Source organism: Oncorhynchus clarkii, chromosome 33, assembly GCF_045791955.1.
Source record: "Oncorhynchus clarkii lewisi isolate Uvic-CL-2024 chromosome 33, UVic_Ocla_1.0, whole genome shotgun sequence".
Taxonomy (NCBI): Eukaryota; Metazoa; Chordata; class Actinopteri; order Salmoniformes; family Salmonidae; genus Oncorhynchus; species Oncorhynchus clarkii.
In genome coordinates this window covers 37,442,146-37,461,988 of record NC_092179.1, presented here as the reverse complement: position 1 = coordinate 37,461,988, position 19,843 = coordinate 37,442,146, and the positions used below count along the sequence as shown (strand labels likewise).

At 48.3% G+C, this 19,843-nt stretch overlaps 1 protein-coding gene across 4 annotated transcripts in view; it reads left to right on the top strand.

Moving 5' to 3' along the window:
- Positions 1-16,788, top strand: part of LOC139392568 (methionine-R-sulfoxide reductase B3, mitochondrial-like) — a 43,490-nt gene extending 26,702 nt beyond the window's left edge. For 2 of the 4 annotated variants that reach the window (XM_071140618.1, XM_071140617.1), the window contains 5 exons: positions 3,143-3,220; positions 4,575-4,603; positions 14,553-14,650; positions 14,912-15,081; positions 15,219-16,780. In XM_071140618.1, the coding sequence (XP_070996719.1) occupies positions 3,143-3,220; positions 4,575-4,603; positions 14,553-14,650; positions 14,912-15,081; positions 15,219-15,267 (424 nt within the window). In that variant the 3' untranslated portion in view covers positions 15,268-16,780. Of the gene's footprint in view, positions 1-3,142; positions 3,221-4,574; positions 4,604-14,552; positions 14,651-14,911; positions 15,082-15,188 lie in introns of all 4 variants that reach the window. The other 2 variants (XM_071140615.1, XM_071140614.1) reach the window with 2 other exon arrangements.
- Positions 16,789-19,843: the final 3,055 nt, after the last annotated feature.

Below are 19,843 nucleotides of genomic sequence, written 5' to 3'. Positions count from 1 at the left end.
ACAATACCCCACAATGACATCACAATACCCCCACAATGACATCACAATACCCCCACAATGACATCACAATACCCCCACAATGACATCACAATACCCCACAATGACATCACAATACCCCCACAATGACATCACAATACCCCCACAATGACATCACAATACCCCCACAATGACATCACAATACCCCACAATGACAACACAATACCCCACAATGACATCACAATACCCCACAATGACAAAGCAAAAACAGGTTTGTAGAAATGTTTGCAAATGTATAAAAAAATAAATGAACTGATATGTAAATGTGATAAGTATTCAGACCCTTTAGTCAGCACTTTGTTGAAGCTCCTTTGGCAGCGATTACAGCCTCAAGTCTTCTTGGGTATGACGCTACAAGCTTGGCACACCTGTATTTTGGGAATTTCTCCCATTTTTCTCTGCAGATCCTCCCAGAGTTCCTGAGCGCTCTGGAGCAGGTTTTCATCAAGAATCTCTCTGTTCTTTGCTCTGTTCATGTTTCCCTCGAACCTGACTAGTCTCCCAGTCCCCGTCGATGGAAAAACATCCCCACCAGCATGAAGCTGCCACCACCGTGCTTCACCGTAGGGATGGTGTCACCACCGTGCTTCACCATAGGGATGGTGTCACCACCGTGCTTCACCATAGGGATGGTGCCACCACCATGCTTCACCATAGGGATGCTGCCAGGTTTCCTCCAGACGTGGCTTTTGGCATTCAGGCCAAACAGTTCAATCTTGGTTTCATCCGACAAGAGAATCTTGTTTCTCGTGGTCAGAGTCTTTAGGTGCCTTTTGGCAAACTCCAAGTGGGCTGTCATGTGTCTTTTACTGAGATGCTGTCCTGAGGTGCTGTCCAGAAGGACAACCATCTCCACAGAGGGGCCCTGAAGCTCTGTCAGAGTGACCATCGGGTTCTTGGTCACTTCCTCTGACCAAGGCCCTTCTCCACGGATTTCTCAGTTTAGCCAGGAAGCCAGCTCTAGGAAGAGTCTTGGTGGTTCCAAACTTCTTTCATTTAAGAACGAGGGAGGCCACTGTTCTTGGGGACCTTCAGTACTGCAGAAATGTTTTGGTACCCTTCCCCAGATCTGTGCCTCGACACAATCCTGTCTCTGAGCTCTTTCATGGCTTGGTTTTTGCTCATGACATGCACTGTCAACTGTGGGACCTTTTTATATAGACGGACATGTGCCTTTCTAAATCATGTCTAATCAATAGAATTTACCACAGGTGGACTCCAATCAAGTTGTAGAAACATCTGAAGGATGATCAATGGAAACAGGATGTACCTGAGCTACATTTTTGAGTCTCATAGCAAAGGGTCTGTAAATGCTTATAGAAATAAGGTATTCCTGTTATTTTCTGCAAAGATTTCTAAAAACTTGTTTTTGATTTGTCATTATGGGGTATTGTGACGTCATTATGGGGTATTGTGACGTCATTATGGGGTATTGTGATGTCATTATGGGGTGTCGTGATGTCATTATGGGGTATTGTGATGTCATTATGGGGTGTCGTGATGTCATTATGGGGTATTGTGATGTCATTATGGGGTATTGTGATGTCATTATGGGGTATTGTGATGTCATTATGGGGTGTCGTGTGTAGATTGATGAGGAAATTGTTTTATTTGAATCCAACTTTAGAATAAGGCTGTAACGTAACAAAAAGTCAAGGGGTCTGAATACTTTCCAAATGCACTGTACAGTAAAGGGCCCCCCCAAAAGCCTACAGTATACAGTCCACTGACCCCAGTAGTTGGAAGAGGGAGGAAAGTCAATCAAGTCAATTCATTTAGGGGGGTATATAGTGTACAACAATAAGCATTTCTGTAAACACCAATGAAAGGGAAAAGATGTGTAAGAATTATTATTATTATTATTATTATAGTAATTAAGACACGTGATTTTTTTGTTGTTGTGTGTCATTTTTCCCCAAACGCAACGTTCCAGAACATTCCTGTGTCACATCGACATTAAAGCTTGGCTGGCGTATCCTAACGGTCCTAGCTGGGTCCACACTAACCCGTCTTTAGAGGCTGCAGCGTGTCTAGTCAGTCGGCAGCAAAACTGTTGTTTGCTGTAAAATAAGGGGGAATTCTCAAAATGGGACCATATTCCCCAATGGGCTCTGTCAAAAACAGTGTTCTATATAGGGAATAGGGGGCCATTTGGGCTCTGGTCCAAAAACACTGCTCTTATATAGGGAATAGGGTGCCATTTGGGCTCTGGTCAAAAACACTGCTCTTATATAGGGAATAGGGTGCCATTTGGGCTCTGGTCCAAAACACTGCTCTTATATAGGGAATAGGGTGCCATTTGGGCTCTGGTCAAAAACACTGCTCTTATATAGGGAATAGGGTGCCATTTGGGCTCTGGTCCAAAACACTGCTCTTATATAGGGAATAGGGTGCCATTTGGGCTCTGGGCTCTGGTGCCATTTGGGCTCTGGTCCAAAACACTGCTCTTATATAGGGAATAGGGTGCCATTTGGGCTCTGGTCCAAAACACTGCTCTTATATAGGGAATAGGGTGCCATTTGGGCTCTGGTCCAAAACACTGCTCTTATATAGGGAATAGGGGGCCATTTGGGCTCTGGTCAAAAACACTGCTTTATATAGGGAATAGGGGGCCATTTGGGCTCTGGTCCAAAACACTGCTCTATATAGGGAATAGGGTGCCATTTGGGCTCTGGTCCAAAACACTGCTCTATATAGGGAATAGGGTGCCATTTGGGCTCTGGTCCAAAACACTGCTCTATATAGGGAATAGGGGGCCATTTGGGCTCTGTCAAAAACAGTGTTCTATATAGGGAATAGGGGGCCATTTGGGCTCTGGTCCAAAACACTGCTCTATATAGGGAATAGGGGGCCATTTGGGCTCTGGTCCAAAACACTGCTCTATATAGGGAATAGGGGGCCATTTGGGACACAAAGAAGAAACTCAGTGACACTAGTCTCCACCCATGATGTTCTTATGAGGCGCATTGGCCTATGACTGTTATTATGCGGTTGTCTTAAGTTGACTGCACTAACCGTTGCTCTGGATAAATGACTAAAATGACTTGCCTGGACTGTAGGAGTGTAACTAGTGTAACTAGTGCGTTGATCCATCTCCCCCTCACAGTGCCTTCAGAGGGGAATACACTGAATATAAAGAGGATGGCATCTACACCTGTGTCGTCTGTGGCTCCCCGCTGTTCAAGTAAGTTCTTAGAATGTCGGTGACATCATTACTGTATCCCCACTTCCTATCTTCTTCTGACTGGTCTAACCTTCCTCTTCCTCAGAGCTAGTTTAGTCCCTTCTAGTCTCTCTCTGATTTGGTTAAAGAGGCACTGTCCCTCCTCTTAGTCCCTAGTCCCTGGTCTCTCTCTAATTGGTTAAAGAGGCACTGTCCCTCCTCTTAGTCCCTAGTCTCTCTCTAATTGGTTAAAGAGGCACTGTCCCTCCTCTTAGTCCCTGGTCTCTCTCTAATTGGTTAAAGAGGCACTGTCCCTCCTCTTAGTCCCTAGTCTCTCTCTAATTGGTTAAAGAGGCACTGTCCTTCCTCTTAGTCCCTAGTCTCTCTCTAATTGGTTAAAGAGGCACTGTCCCTCCTCTGATTGGTTCAAGAGGCACTGTCCCTCCCTTAGTCTCTCTCTCTAATTGGTTAAAGAGGCACTGTCCCTCCTCTAATTGGTTAAAGAGGCACTGTCCCTCCCTTAGTCCCTGGTCTCTCTCTGATTGGTTAAAGAGTCTCTCTCTAAAGAGGCACTGTCCCTCCTCTTAGTCCCTGGTCTCTCTCTGATTGGTTAAAGAGGCACTGTCTGTCCCTAGTCTCTCTCTAATTGGTTAAAGAGGCACTGTCCCTCCTTTAGTCCCTAGTCTCTCTCTGATTGGTTAAAGAGCCACTGGTTTCTCCTCTTAGTCCCTAGTCTCTCTCTGATTGGTTAAAGAGCCCCTGGCTTGTCCCGGCAGTGGCCTGTCTGACCCATTTTAAAGGTTAACTGTAGCATCCACCGAGCCTCGTTACCAGGTCGCCTGTTTCCCTCCGCAACACACAGCGATTCAAAGACAACCGGACAGGAATAACAGCTAGGGTAGTCTTACAGAGATAGACACGTACACACGCGCAAATAGGACACACACACACACACACAGCCTCGTAGCTTAGACCCTATGTTCCCAATGGAGACGGTTTGGGAAGAACATCCCATGTAATATCAAGGAGAGGAGAAAACACCATTTAATTTATCTTTATTTATTGTATTTATTGTTGTTGTTGTTGTTGTTGTTGTTGTTGTATTTATTGTTGTTGTTGTTGTTGTTGTTGTATTTATTGTTGTTGTTGTTGTTGTATTTATTGTTGTTGTTGTTGTTGTTGTTGTTGTTGTATTTATTGTTGTTGTTGTTGTTGTTGTTGTTGTTGTATTTATTGTTGTTGTTGTTGTTGTTGTTGTTGTTGTTGTTGTTGTTGTTGTTGTTGTACTTTTGAAGTGCCTGCTGCTTTTTGTATTGTTTTTTTGAGTTGAGAGAAAAGAGACTTTGTCTAAAATCCGCCGTCTCCCTTTTTGCAGGTCAGAGACCAAGTTTGACTCTGGATCAGGTAGGTTTGATACAGAAAACATTTTAACCCTCACACGTTATCCCATGACTTCATCTGGCACCGACCAACCGCCTCACAAGGCAAGGCAACGCTGAGGACGAGTCACGTTGTCTTGTTTCCCTTCACTTGCTTCATGGCAAAATACATGGTAGAATATACCTTGTATTGAGTCCCAACTTGCACCCTATTCCCTATTTTGTGCACTACTTTAGACCAGGGCCCCATAGGGGTAGTGCACTACTTTAGACCAAGGCCCTATAGGGGTAGTGCACTACTTTAGACCAGGGCCCATAGGGGTAGTGCACTACTTTAGACCAGGGCCCCATAGGGGTAGTGCACTACTTTAGACCAGGGCCCCATAGGGGTAGTGCACTACTTTAGACCAGGGCCCCATAGGGGTAGTGCACTACTTTAGACCAGGGCCCCATAGGGGTAGTGCACTACTTTAGACCAGGGCCCCATAGGGGTAGTGCACTACTTTAGACCAGGGCCAATAGGGGTAGTGCACTACTTTAGACCAGGGCCCCATAGGGGTAGTGCACTACTTTAGACCAGGGCCCCATAGGGGTAGTGCACTACTTTAGACCAGGGCCCATAGGGGTAGTGCACTACTTTAGACCAGGGCCCCATAGGGGTAGTGCACTACTTTAGACCAGGGCCCATAGGGGTAGTGCACTACTTTAGACCAGGGCCCATATGGGTAGTGCACTACTTTAGACCAGGGCCCCATAGGGGCAGTGCACTACTTTAGACCAGGACCCATAGGGGCAGTGCACTACTTTAGATCAGGGCCCCATAGGGGTAGTGCACTACTTTAGACCAGGGCCCCATAGGGGTAGTGCACTACTTTAGACCAGGGTTCATAGGGGAATCCTTAGAGAATAGGGTGCCATTTTGCATGCGCCCCCATGTTCCACTCAACATAATGTATAGCTGCCATCCCAAGGCCTCATATCAACAGGAGTTCCAGATTAGAGAAGTTGAGCTAGTCATATTTCTCTCTCTTTATCGGGTCTTATTTACACCAGTGGATCCACAGCTTGACCCTTCTGGCTAATTTCACCTTCTTTGCAATGTGGTGTGTGTCTAGGTGTGTGTGTGTCTAGGTGTGTGTGTGTCTAGGTGTGTGTGTGTCTAGGCGGGTGTGTGTCTAGGTGTGTGTGTGTCTAGGTGTGTGTGTGTGTGTGTGTGTGTGTGTGTGTGTGTCTGTTTTGTCACATGCTTGGTAAAGAAAAAGGTGTAGTCTGACAGTGTGTGTAGGTGTGTGTGTCTAGGTGTGTGTGTGTGTCTAGGTGTGTGTGTGTCTAGGTGTGTGTGTGTCTAGGCGGGTGTGTGTCTAGGTGTGTGTGTGTCTAGGTGTGTGTGTGTCTAGGCGGGTGTGTGTCTAGGTGTGTGTGTGTCTAGGTGTGTGTGTGTGTGTGTGTGTGTGTGTGTGTGTGTGTGTGTGTGTCTGTTTTGTCACATGCTTGGTAAAGAAAAAGGTGTAGTCTGACAGTGTGTGTAGGTGTGTGTGTCTAGGTGTGTGTGTGTGTCTAGGTGTGTGTGTGTGTGTGTGTGTGTGTGTGTCTAGGTGTGTGTGTGTGTGTGTGTGTCTAGGTGTGTGTGTGTGTGTGTGTGTGTGTGTGTGTGTGTGTGTGTGTGTGTGTGTGTGTGTGTGTGTGTGTGTCTAGGTGTGTGTGTGTGTGTGTGTGTGTGTGTGTGTGTGTGTGTGTGTGTCTAGGTGTGTGTGTGTGTGTGTGTGTGTACTCCTTCAGATTTCTGAGTTTTAAAAAACAACAACACTTCCTGCCCTTCATTCTCTAGCTAGAACACTGAGAATCTCACTGCCGATAGGTCGTTATCATAGTGGGGGAGGCCCTTCTCTAGCTAGAACACTGAGAATCTCACTGCCGATAGGTCGTTATCACAGTGGGAGGAGCTTCTCTAGCTAGAACACTGAGAATCTCACTGCCGATAGGTCGTTATCACAGTGGGAGGAGCTTCATTCTCTAGTTAGAACACTGAGAATCTCATTGCCGATAGGTCGTTATCATAGTGGGGGAGGCCCTTCTCTAGCTAGAACACTGAGAATCTCACTGCCGATAGGTCGTTATCACAGTGGGAGGAGCTTCTCTAGCTAGAACACTGAGACTCTCACTGCCGATAGGTCGTTATCACAGTGGGAGGAGCTTCATTCTCTAGCTAGAACACTGAGAATCTCATTGCCGATAGGTCGTTATCATAGTGGGGGAGGCCCTTCTCTAGCTAGAACACTGAGAATCTCACTGCCGATAGGTCGTTATCATAGTGGGGGAGGCCCTTCTCTAGCTAGAACACTGAGAATCTCACTGCCGATAGGTCGTTATCACAGTGGGAGGAGCTTCATTCTCTAGCTAGAACACTTAGAATCTCACTGCCGATAGGTCGTTATCACAGTAGGAGGAGCTTCATTCTCTAGCTAGAACACTGAGAATCTCACTGCCGATAGGTCGTTATCACAGTGGGAGGAGCTTCATTCTCTAGCTAGAACACTGAGAATCTCACTGCCGATAGGTCGTTATCACAGTGGGAGGAGCTTCATTCTCTAGCTAGAACACTGAGAATCTCACTGCCGATAGGTCGTTATCACAGTGGGAGGAGCTTCATTCTCTAGCTAGAACACTGAGAATCTCACTGCCGATAGGTCGTTATCACAGTGGGAGGACCTTCATTCTCTAGCTACAACACTTAGAATCTCACTGCCGATAGGTCGTTATCACAGTGGGAGGAGCTTCATTCTCTAGCTAGAACACTGAGAATCTCACTGCCGATAGGTCGTTATCACAGTGGGAGGAGCTTCATTCTCTAGCTAGAACACTGAGAATCTCACTGCCGATAGGTCGTTATCACAGTGGGAGGAGCTTCATTCTCTAGCTAGAACACTGAGAATCTCACTGCCGATAGGTCGTTATCACAGTGGGAGGAGCTTCATTCTCTAGCTAGAACACTGAGAATCTCACTGCCGATAGGTCGTTATCATAGTGGGAGGCCCTTCTCTAGCTAGAACACTGAGAATCTCACTGCCGATAGGTCGTTATCATAGTGGGAGGCCCTTCTCTAGCTAGAACACTGAGAATCTCATTGCCGATAGGTCGTTATCATAGTGGGAGGCCCTTCTCTAGCTAGAACACTGAGAATCTCACTGCCGATAGGTCGTTATCATAGTGGGGGAGGCCCTTCTCTAGCTAGAACACTGAGAATCTCACTGCCGATAGGTCGTTATCATAGTGGGGGAGGCCCTTCTCTAGCTAGAACACTGAGAATCTCACTGCCGATAGGTCGTTATCACAGTGGGGGAGGCCCTTCTCTAGCTAGAACACTGAGAATCTCACTGCCGATAGGTCGTTATCACAGTGGGGGAGGCCCTTCTCTAGCTAGAACACTGAGAATCTCATTGCCGATAGGTCGTTATCATAGTGGGGGAGGCCCTTCTCTAGCTAGAACACTGAGAATCTCACTGCCGATAGGTCGTTATCACAGTGGGAGGCCCTTCTCTAGCTAGAACACTGAGAATCTCACTGCCGATAGGTCGTTATCATAGTGGGGGATCTAGAACACAATCTCATTGCCGATAGGTCGTTATCATAGTGGGGGAGGCCCTTCTCTAGCTAGAACACTGAGAATCTCACTGCCGATAGGTCGTTATCACAGTGGGAGGCCCTTCTCTAGCTAGAACACTGAGAATCTCACTGCCGATAGGTCGTTATCACAGTGGGAGGAGCTTCATTCTCTAGCTAGAACACTTAGAATCTCACTGCCGATAGGTCGTTATCACAGTGGGAGGACCTTCATTCTCTAGCTACAACATTTAGAATCTCACTGCCGATAGGTCGTTATCACAGTGGGAGGAGCTTCATTCTTTAGCTACAACACTTAGAATCTCACTGCCGATAGGTCGTTATCACAGTGGGAGGAGCTTCATTCTCTAGCTAGAACACTTAGAATCTCACTGCCGATAGGTCGTTATCACAGTGGGAGGACCTTCATTGCCGGCAAGAAGTAAGAGCAGTGCATTAGATAGGCTGTGTCCTAAATGGTATCCTCTAAGACACTTCCAGAGAGGTGTTTTTAAATGAAAGCTATCTGGGAGTCTGTCATAGCTAATCCTTTAGGAATTCCTGTTGGGTTTAATTGCAGTCTCTCTCTCTCTCTCTGACCAGCGATTTGTCTTAGGCTGTAATTAGGAAATACCTGAGAGTGGAGATCGGCCGCGGTGTCACTGGAGACCGGGGAGGAACTGTGGTGAATGTTACGATTCTTTTACTAAAGGGTTTCAGGGAAATTATTTTGATTGAGGATGAGTGAATGAGGTACATTCTCAGAAACAACCCTCCTTCTGGAAAGCTATGTGGGGCAGGCTTTTACTCCAGCCCTACTAGAAGACACCTGTTTCAGCTAACCAAGGTCCCGAGAAGCAGTGGCCTAGTGGTGAAGTTGAGATGAACAATAGGGGGAGACAGAGAGGTGTGTGTGGGTTGGGAGATGGAGAGACATGTTGTGTGTCCACAAGCACCAAAAAAAAATGTGCCTTATTTTCTACAGAATGTTTAAGTCCCTCAAATCAATGTTTCCTTCAACAACTGAACAGATGGTGAAATACAGAAATGCTGCTCAGCTCGCTACCCTATTCCCTTAATAGTGGACTAAATACTACCCTATTCCCTTAATAGTGGACTAAATTCTACCCTATTCCCTTAATAGTGGACTAAATACTACCCTATTCCCTTAATAGTGGACTAAATGGTACCATATTCCCTTAATAGTGGACTAAATGCTACCCTAGTCCCTTAATAGTGGACTAAATACTACCCTATTCCCTTAATAGTGGACTAAATGGTACCATATTCCCTTAATAGTGGACTAAATGCGACCATATTCCCTTAATAGTGGACTAAATACTACCCTATTCCCTTAATAGTGGACTAAATACTACCCTATTCCCTTAATAGTGGACTAAATGGTACCATATTCCCTTAATAGTGTACTAAATTCTACCCTATTCCCTTAGACTGCTGTTGTCCAAACCAGGGCTTGTGTACTAAATGCTACCCTATTCCCTTAATAGTGGACTAAATGCTACCCTATTCCCTTAATAGTGGACTAAATGCTACCCTTTTCCCTTAACAGTGGACTACTGTTGTCCAAACCAGGGCTTGTGTACTAAATGCTACCCTTTTCCCTTAACAGTGGACCACTGTTGTCCAAACCAGGGCTTGTGTACTAAATTCTACCCTATTCCCTTAACAGTGGACTACTGTTGTCCAAACCAGGGCTTGTGTACTAAATTCTACCCTATTCCCTTAACAGGCTACACTGCTCCATTCACTGAGTCTCTAACCAGTGGTAATAAAGCACACACACACACACAGTCACTCCAGTGTGTGAAGTTGGAGTTAGGGATTCTCCTCTTCTGACTCATAGATTCCTCGATTCCCCAGTGTGTTTCCTGTGTTGCTGTGGAATTGCATGGCTTTGTTGTCGTTGGCCAAAGCCGCCCCCTCCCCTAACTCCTCAGGGGTAGACGGTTTACAGCTTGAGGGGGATGGGGAGTGTGGTTGTTGATGACCTACCGCAGGGAGACCGTGGTGTTGGAGCTGTAGCTGGTGGTCCAGGGTGATGGACAGGGGGGTGGTGCTTGTTTCAGGGAGCTGGAGGCTCCAGGGTGATGGACAGGGGGTGGTGCTTGTTTCAGGGAGCTGGAGGCTCCAGGGTGATGGACAGGGGGTGGTGCTTGTTTCAGGGAGCTGGAGGCTCCAGGGTGATGGACAGGGGGTGGTGCTTGTTTCAGGGAGCTGGAGGCTCCAGGGTGATGGACAGGGCATGGTGCTTGTTTCAGGGAGCTGGAGGCTCCAGGGGTAGACTGATAAGACCTGAAGAGGAAAAACATGGAGGAGAGTCTGGTTGTTGATGACCTGCCACAGGGAGATGGAAGGAGGGAGAGTTGTAGGAAGGAGAGAGAGTCGTAGGAAGGAGGGAGGGAGGGAGGGAGGGAGTCTGGATGTTGATGACCTACCACAGGGAGATGGAGGGAGAGTTGTAGGAAGGAGAGGGAGGGAGGGAGGGATGGGGGAGGAGAGTTTGGTTGTTGATGACCTACCACAGGGAGATGGAATGAGGGAGAGTCGTAGGAAGGAGGGAGAGTCGTAGGAAGGAGGGAGAGTCGTAGGAAGGGAGCTGGTGGGTCCAGGAGGTAGATGGTTAGGGGCTTGAGGAGCACGGTGGAGGATGGATGGGGGGGTGTTTAGAGTCTGGTTGTTGTACTACAGAGAACTCTGTGGGGTCCAGGGTGGAGAGGGGTGGTGGACGGCTCCTTCTCCTTCCTGCCCTCCCTCTCCTCCTCTCTCCCTCTAATACTCAACCGATAACTCAATAAACAGGACTGGGCTTGGATCTGAGAAACAGGCAGGCAGAGTGAAAGCTCCCTTCCTGTCACAGACTGAGACGGTACCCAGGGAGCCCAGGATGGCCCTGTAGCACTGCAGCGTCTCAAGCCTCCAAAACAAACCAACTGCTCATGGAAAAGCAGAGAGAGATGCTTTGACATTTCCTTTAATTAGCGTGATGTTCAGAAACTGCATCAAGCCTACTGCTCAGTCTTAGAAAGGGTGATTCAGAATATTTCTACTTTCTACAGAATATTTCTGTCTGTCTGTCTGTCTGTCTGAACATTTTGATTAGGAAGGTAATTCAGCGCTGTTCTATTGTGATCTAATCCCCTACATTTAGGAAGTGGATGGAAAAAGGTTCTAATTTCAGACTGATGTCATCAACACTTCCATTAGAGGACACCGTCCTCTGTTCCTCATAACAACCTGAAACAAACCTATTTAGGGAGGGAGGAGGAGGGAAAGGAGAGGGATGAAGAGAGGAGGAGGGAAAGGAGAGGGATGAAGAGAGGAGGAGGGAAAGGAGAGGGATGAAGAGAGGAGGAGGGAAAGTAGAGGGATGAAGAGAGGAGGAGGGAAAGGAGAGGGATGAAGAGAGGAGGAGGGAAAGGAGAGGGATGAAGAGAGGAGGAGGGAAAGGAGAGGGATGAAGAGAGGAGGAGGGAAAGTAGAGGGATGAAGAGAGGAGGAGGGAAAGGAGAGGGATGAAGAGAGGAGGAGGGAAAGGAGAGGGATGAAGAGGAGGAGGGAAAGGAGAGGGATGAAGAGAGGAGGAGGGAAAGAAGAGGGATGAAGAGAGGAGGAGGGAAAGAAGAGGGATGAAGAGAGGAGGAGGGAAAGGAGAGGGATGAAGAGAGGAGGAGGGAAAGGAGAGGGATGAAGAGAGGAGGAGGGAAAGGGGAAAGGGGGGTAGTATGAGGGAGGGAAACGGGAGGGAGAGGGAAGCCCAACCAAAGGGTAGTATGGGGAATGGGAGGGAGGGAGGAGGGAGAGGGAGGCAGAGGGAAGCCCAACCAAGGGGTAGTATGGGGAATGGGAGGGAGGGAGGAGGGAAATGGGAGGGAGAGGGGAGCCCAGCCAAGGGGTAGTATGGGGGGGAGGGAGGGAGGAGGGAGAGGGAAGCCCAGCCAAGGGGTAGTATGGGGAATGGGAGGGAGGGAGGGAGGAGGGAGAGGGGAGCCCAGCCAAGGGGTAGTATGGGGAATGGGAGGGAGGAGGGAGAGGGGAGCCCAGCCAAGGGGTAGTATGGAGAATGGGAGGGAGGGAGGAGGGAGAGGGGAGTCCAGCCAAGGGGTAGTATGGGGAATGGGAGGGAGGGAGGAGGGAGAGGGATGCCCAGCCAAGGGGTAGTATGGGGAATGGGAGGGAGGGAGGAGGGAGAGGGGAGGGAGAGGGAAGCCCAACCAAGGGGTAGTATGGGGAATGGGAGGGAGGGAGGAGGGAGAGGGGAGCCCAGCCAAGGGGAATCCTCTGGTTGACTGGGAAGATACACACAGGCCTGCACGAGTGCAAGCAGGGAGGCACGCTGGCAGGCCCACACATACACACAGCTGTGTACGACCTGCACTTTTATTTTGGGAGCACCAGTGTGAAAACACTATAAAAATTAATTGCGTAACAATATTTAATCTCTACTCTGCTCTTCTCTACGCTGCTCTTCTCTTCTCTACTCTACGCTGCTCTTCTCTACTCTGCTCTTCTCTACTCTGCTCTTCTCTGCTCTTCTCTGCTCTTCTCTACTCTGCTCTTCTCTACGCTGCTCTTCTCTACGCTGCTCTTCTCTGCTTTTCTCTACTCTGCTCTACTCTACTCTGCTCTTCTACTCTGCTCTTCTCTACACTGCTCTTCTCTACTCTGTTCTTCTCTGCTCTTCTCTACACTGCTCTTCTCTACTCTGCTCTTCTCTGCTCTTCTCTTCTCTACTCTTCTCTGCTCTGCTCTTCTCTGCTCTGCTCTTCTCTACGCTGCTCTTCTCTACTCTGCTCTTCTCTACTCTGCTCTTCTCTACGCTGCTCTTCTCTACTCTGCTCTTCTCTACTCTGCTCTTCTCTGCTCTTCTCTTCTCTACTCTTCTCTGCTCTTCTCTTCTCTGCTCTGCTCTTCTCTACGCTGCTCTTCTCTACTCTGCTCTTCTCTACGCTGCTCTTCTCTACGCTGCTCTTCTATACTCTGCTCTTCTACTCTGCTCTACTCTGCTCTGCTCTACGCTGCTCTTCTCTACGCTGCTCTTCTATACTCTGCTCTTCTCTACGCTGCTCTTCTCTACGCTGCTCTTCTATACTCTGCTCTTCTCTACGCTGCTCTTCTATACTCTGCTCTTCTCTACGCTGCTCTTCTCTACGCTGCTCTTCTCTACGCTGCTCTTCTCTACGCTGCTCTTCTATACTCTGCTCTTCTATACTCTGCTCTTCTCTACGCTGCTCTTCTATACTCTGCTCTACGCTGCTCTTCTCTACTCTGCTCTTCTATACTCTGCTCTACGCTGCTCTTCTATACTCTGCTCTTCTATACTCTGCTCTTCTATACTCTGCTCTTCTCTACGCTGCACTTCTCTTCTCTACTCTACGCTGCTCTTCTCTACTCTGCTCTTCTCTACTCTGCTCTACGCTGCTCTTCTCTACTCTGCTCTTCTCTACTCTGCTCTACGCTGCTCTTCTCTACTCTGCTCTTCTCTACTCTGCTCTACGCTGCTCTTCTCTACTCTGCTCTTCTATACTCTGCTCTTCTCTATGCTGCTCTTCTATACTCTGCTCTACGCTGCTCTTCTCTACGCTGCTCTTCTATACTCTGCTCTTCTCTACTCTGCTCTACGCTGCTCTTCTCTACTCTGCTCTTCTCTACTCTGCTCTACACTGCTCTTCTCTACTCTGCTCTTCTCTACGCTGCTCTTCTCTACTCTGCTCTTCTCTACTCTGCTCTTCTCTGCTCTTCTCTACTCTGCTCTACACTGCTCTTCTCTACTCTGCTACTCTACTCTCTCTTGCTGTGTTCCAGTAATAGGATGTGTTGTTTCTGTGTTCCAGTAGTAGGATGTGTTGTTTCTGTGTTCCAGTAGTAGGATGTGTTGTTTCTGTGTTCCAGTAGTAGGATGTGTTGTTTCTGTGTTCCAGTAAGAGGATGTGTTGTTTCTGTGTTCCAGTAGTAGGATGTGTTGTTTCTGTGTTCCAGTAGTAGGATGTGTTGTTTCTGTGTTCCAGTAGTAGGATGTGTTGTTTCTGTGTTCCAGTAGTAGGATGTGTTGTTGCTGTGTTCCAGTAATAGGATGTGTTGTTTCTGTGTTCCAGTAGTAGGATGTGTTGTTTCTGTGTTCCAGTAGTAGGATGTGTTGTTTCTGTGTTCCAGTAGTAGGATGTGTTGTTTCTGTGTTCCAGTAGTAGGGTGTGTTGTTGCTGTGTTCCAGTAATAGGATGTGTTGTTTCTGTGTTCCAGTAGTAGGATGTGTTGTTTCTGTGTTCCAGTAGTAGGAAGTGTTGTTTCTGTGTTCCAGTAGTAGGATGTGTTGTTTCTGTGTTCCAGTAAGAGGATGTGTTGTTTCTGTGTTCCAGGTTGGCCTTCCTTCTATGACCTGGTAAAGGAGGAGTCAGTCACTGTAACAGACGATTTCGCCTACGGGATGCACAGAGTTGAGACCAGCTGTAGTCAGGTAAACTGGTTCACATTATGTCACCGTTTATTTAAAGGCGTTGATAACCAATTCTCTGTTACAACAAAGACCTGGTTAGATATGAGGTCTACCTAGAGGTTAAAGACTAGCAGAGATAGGAGATCTGTTTAGGTGAAGCGGAAGTAGAGACCAGATTATCGGTTCTCCTTGGAGGGGGGTCACAGATTTTAGTTGTCATATTTACAATTACAACAAAATGTTGTATTGGATATTGCTGAGTAATCAGTCTGTGTGTTTCAGTGTGGTTCTCACCTCGGACACCTGTTTGATGACGGCCCCAGACCCACAGGGAAACGATACTGCATCAACTCTGCCTCTCTGGGCTTCCAGTCCGCCTCAGCCTCTAGGCCACCCAGCAACGGAGATGGGACAGGGGCAGGAGCTGGGGCTGGGGCTGGGGCTGGGGCAGGGCCTGGGGCTGGGGCTGGGGCAGGAGCTGGGGCAGGGCCTGGGGCTGGGGCTGGGGCTGGGGCAGGGCCTGGGGCAGGGCCTGGGGCTGGGGCTGGGGCTGGGGCAGGGCCTGGGGCTGGGGCTGGGGCTGGGGCAGGGCCTGGGGCTGGGGCTGGGGCAGGTGGTGCGGTCGGGGGCAAGACTGAGCTCTGAGTAAATGGTCTCCTTGGTCTTGGACAGATTTCAGGAATACAGGAAGTACAGGCACGGTCACTCACTCCTTATCCAAACTGGTGGCCTAGGTCCTGGTCGAAATGTTACGAACAGAACAGAGAACAGCTGGAGAATATAGGTTACACAGATCCGAAAACAGTCAGCCAACTAGGTTACACAGAACCCGAAAACAGTCAGCCAACTAGGTTACACAGAACCCGAAAACAGTCAGCCAACTAGGTTACACAGAACCCGAAAACAGTCAGCCAACTAGGTTACACAGAACCCGAAAACAGTCAGCCAACTAGGTTACACAGATCGGAAAACAGTCAGCCAACTAGGTTACACAGAACCCGAAAACAGTCAGACAACTACAGTCAGCTCAATAAGGGGCCATCATCACCCCTTAGAAACATGTGAAACATGATGCCTCTTCGGTGCTCATGTAGGTTACACACACCCAAACACAGTCGGTCAAACAGTCGGTCAAATGACCCCAGTGGCCATGTACCAAGCTGGCCCACCTCTGGCTACCAGCTTTAATAAAGTCCCAGGTCTCTACTGTAATATACAACTGTCTGAGGAGGCACATATTGGATGCAGTTTCACGTTGCTATCATTGCTTTCATACCGTTTACAAGTTTAGATCATATTTTAAAGTATATATATCGACTGTTATATATTTTTATTTCTAGTATATTTAAAACTTTATGCTTTTTTGGGGGGAAAAAGTGAATGAATTATATATTATTATGATTGTGAGGACTTGACTTTGAAGAACAATGTGTTGTTTAAAAAATAAATAAAAAGTGATATTTGATACAGAGGGGTTGATAGTTTCAGGACGACGATCCTATGAGCTGTAAAATAAACACTAAGAGGATAAATAAGCATTCTGTCCAATATGGAGAGACACACACACACACACACTACACACACACATACACACACTACACACACTACATACATACACACACACACACTACACACCACACACACTACACACCACACACCACACCACACACCACACCACACACACTACACACCACACCACACACACACACTACTCACCACACACCACACCACACACACATACACACACACACACACACACACACACACACACACACTACACACACACACACACACTACACACTACACATACACACCAATAAGAAAGACACACACACACACTACACACACTACACACACACACTACACACATACACACACACTACACACACACACACCACACACCAATAAGACAGACACACACACTACACACACCACAATAAGACAGACACACACACACACACACACACACACCAATAAGACAGACCAGATTGTGTTCAGTGTGAATACAACACTAGCCTGTCGTTCTAAATGTTTCTCCTCCTGCTGTTGGTCCTTCTATTCTCGTCTCCAGTTGAATATGGTTGTTTTTCCTTGCGTTTTTGAATCCCAGACTTGTATTGACAGAAAGTTATATTAAAATAAACCTTGACACAGTAATGTTGATGTTTTACTTGAGTTATTTGGCTGTTTTTTTGTTGTTGACCATGTTCGTTTTAAAATACCAGATTTGTTTGAGAGAAGAGTTGAAGACTTAAGTTTTTACATTTGTAGCAAACAGATCCAAATATTTGAACATTAAAAAAGGAGACAATGAATGAGGTGCCACACCAACAGAGGACCTCTGTACACTGTAAGGAACATTAACCTGGGGAGTGGACAGAACCTGCCTGTTGTAATGAGGTGCCACACCAACAGAGGACCTCTGTACACTGTAAGGAACATTAACCTGGGGAGTGGACAGAACCTGACTGTTGTAATGAGGTGCCACACCAACAGAGGACCTCTACACTGTAAGGAACATTAACCTGGGGAGTGGACAGAACCTGCCTGTTGTAAGGAGGTAACCTGGGGAGGGGACAGAACCTGCCTGTTGTAAGGAGGTAACCTGGGAGTGGACAGAACCTGCCTGTTGTAAGGAGGTAACCTGGGAGTGGACAGAACCTGCCTGTTGTAAGGAGGTAACCTGGGGAGTGGACAGAACCTGCCTGTTGTAAGGAGGTAACCTGGGGAGTGGACAGAACTTGCCTGTTGTAAGAAACATTTCTCCTGTGTTACGACTTGGGAGTAGAAATCAAATCAAATGTATTTATAAAGCCCTTCGTACATCAGCTGATATCTCAAAGTGCTGTACAGAAACCCCCAGCCTAAAACCCCCAAAACAGCAAGCAATGCAGGTGTAGAAGCACGAACTAGCCGGTTGTAAAAGTCAGGAGGCCCAGTTAAATAACAGGTCATCTTCAGGTCAGCAAATCTGTTTAGAAGAGATCCATAGAGTCAGAAAACAGCCATGATAAATTGAGCTTGTCCTATTCATAGACCTGCTGCTGGTATAGGGGTTTCTTGTCTTTACATAGGAGGAAATGGCTAAAATAAGGTCATTAATAGTTACCGGCAGAGTATCACACACCTGGGAGTGTGTGTGTACCTGGGAACCCCTTGTCTGTCTGTGTTGAAGCTAGATGCACCATGGCAACCTAATCATCCCCAGCTTCCAATTGGTCCGTTCATCCCCCCCCCCTCCTCTTCCCCCTGTAACTATTTCCCAGGTCGTTGCTGTAAATGACAGTGTGTTTTCTCAGTCAATTTACCTGGTAAAATAAGGTAACAACAAAACACCAGTCTGGATCTACAGGATCCTGCTGCCGTCTCTGCTGTGAAGCCGGTTTCCCTGCCGATGGGAACACATCCCCGCAGCATGATGCTGCCACCACCATGCTTCACTGTGGGGATGGTGTTCTCGGGGTGATGAAAGGTGTTTGGGTTTGCGCCAGACATAGAGTTTGCCTTGATGGCCAATTTTAGTCTCGTCTGACCAGAGTACCTTCTTCCATATGTTTGGGGAGTCTCCCACATGCCTTTTGGCGAACACCAAACGTTATTTTCTGGCCACTCTTCCGTAAAGCCCAGCTCTGTGGAGTGTACGGCTTAAAGTGGTCCTATGGACAGATACTCCAATCTGTGGAGCTTTGGTCTCTTTGTTGCCTCGCTGATTTGTTGCCTCCTTGTCTGGTCCGTGAGTTTTGGTGGGCGGCCCTCTCTTGGTAGGTTTGTTGTGGTGGGCGGCCCTCTCTTGGCAGGTTTGTTGTGGTGGGCGGCCCTCTCTTGGTAGGTTTGCTGTGGTGGGCGGCCCACTCTTGGGAGGTTTGCTGTGGTGGGCGGCCCACTCTTGGGAGGTTTGCTGTGGTGGGCGGCCCTCTCTTGGGAGGTTTGTTGTGGTGGGCGGCCCTCTCTTGGTAGGTTTGTTTTTTTGGGCGGGCCCTCTCTTGGCAGGTTTGTTGTGGTGGGCGGCCCTCTCTTGGCAGGTTTGTTGTGATGGGCGGCCCTCTCTTGGGAGGTTTGTTGTGGTGGGCGGCCCTCTCTTGGTAGGTTTGTTTTTTTGGGCGGGCCCTCTCTTGGCAGGTTTGTTGTGGTGGGCGGCCCTCTCTTGGCGGCCCTCTCTCCCCCTTCCCCTCCTGTATCTGGTTCTGTGGGATGCCAGTCGGATACGGCCTCTAATCCAGAGCCCATCTACCAAACAAACCTCTCTTTATATCCCTCTCTCTCCCTCTCTCCGGTCCCTCCCTCCCTCCCTCCCTCTCTCTTCCCTCTCCTCTCCCTCCCTCTCTCTCCCCCTACCCCTCCTGTATCTGGTTCTGTGGGTCCAGTCGGATACGGCCTCTAATCCAGAGCCCATCTCCCAAACAAACCTCTCTTTATATCCCCCTCTCTCCCTCTCTCCAGTCCCTCCCTCCCTCAATCTCTCCCTCCCACCTTCCCTCTCTCTCCCCCAGTCCCAGTTTAGTTGTTTACAGTGCTAGTGACTGGGGCGACAGGGCTCAGTGTTAGGGTCTGGTCTCGACAGAGAGGAGTGTGGGAAAGTCCTGGGCCGGACTCAGCGCTGAGAGAGTTTACGTTACGAACGCAATAAAGAATATTTACAAGTCAGGTGTGTTTAGACTGGTGGGATGGTCGGGGGGGGGGGGGTATAGGAGGATGTGGAGTTAGTGGGGTTGGTGTGGACTGTCTAGAGAGGTTTGGGGTCGGAGTGGACTGTCTAAGAGAGGTTTGGGGTTGGTGTGGACTGTCTAAGAGAGGTTTGGGGTTGGTGTGGACTGTCTAGAGAGGGTTGGGGTTGGTGTGGACTGTCTAGAGAGGGTTGGGGTTGGTGTGGACTGTCTAGAGAGGGTTGGGATCGGTGTGGACTGTCTAAGAGAGGTTTGGGGTCGGAATCTAAGAGAGGTTGGGTTTCGGTGTGGACTGTCTAGAGAGGTTTGGCATTGTGTGGACTGTCGAGAGAGGGTTGGGGTTGGTGTGGACTGTCTAGAGAGGGTTGGGGTCGGTGTGGACTGTCTCGAGAGGTTTGGGGTTGGTGTGGACTGTCTAGAGAGGGTTGGAGATGGTGTGGACTGTCTAGAGAGGGTTGGGGTTGGTATGGACTGTCTAGAGAGGTTTGGGGTTGGTGTGGACTGTCTAGAGAGGTTTGGGGTCGGTGTGGAATGTCTAGAGAGGGTTGGG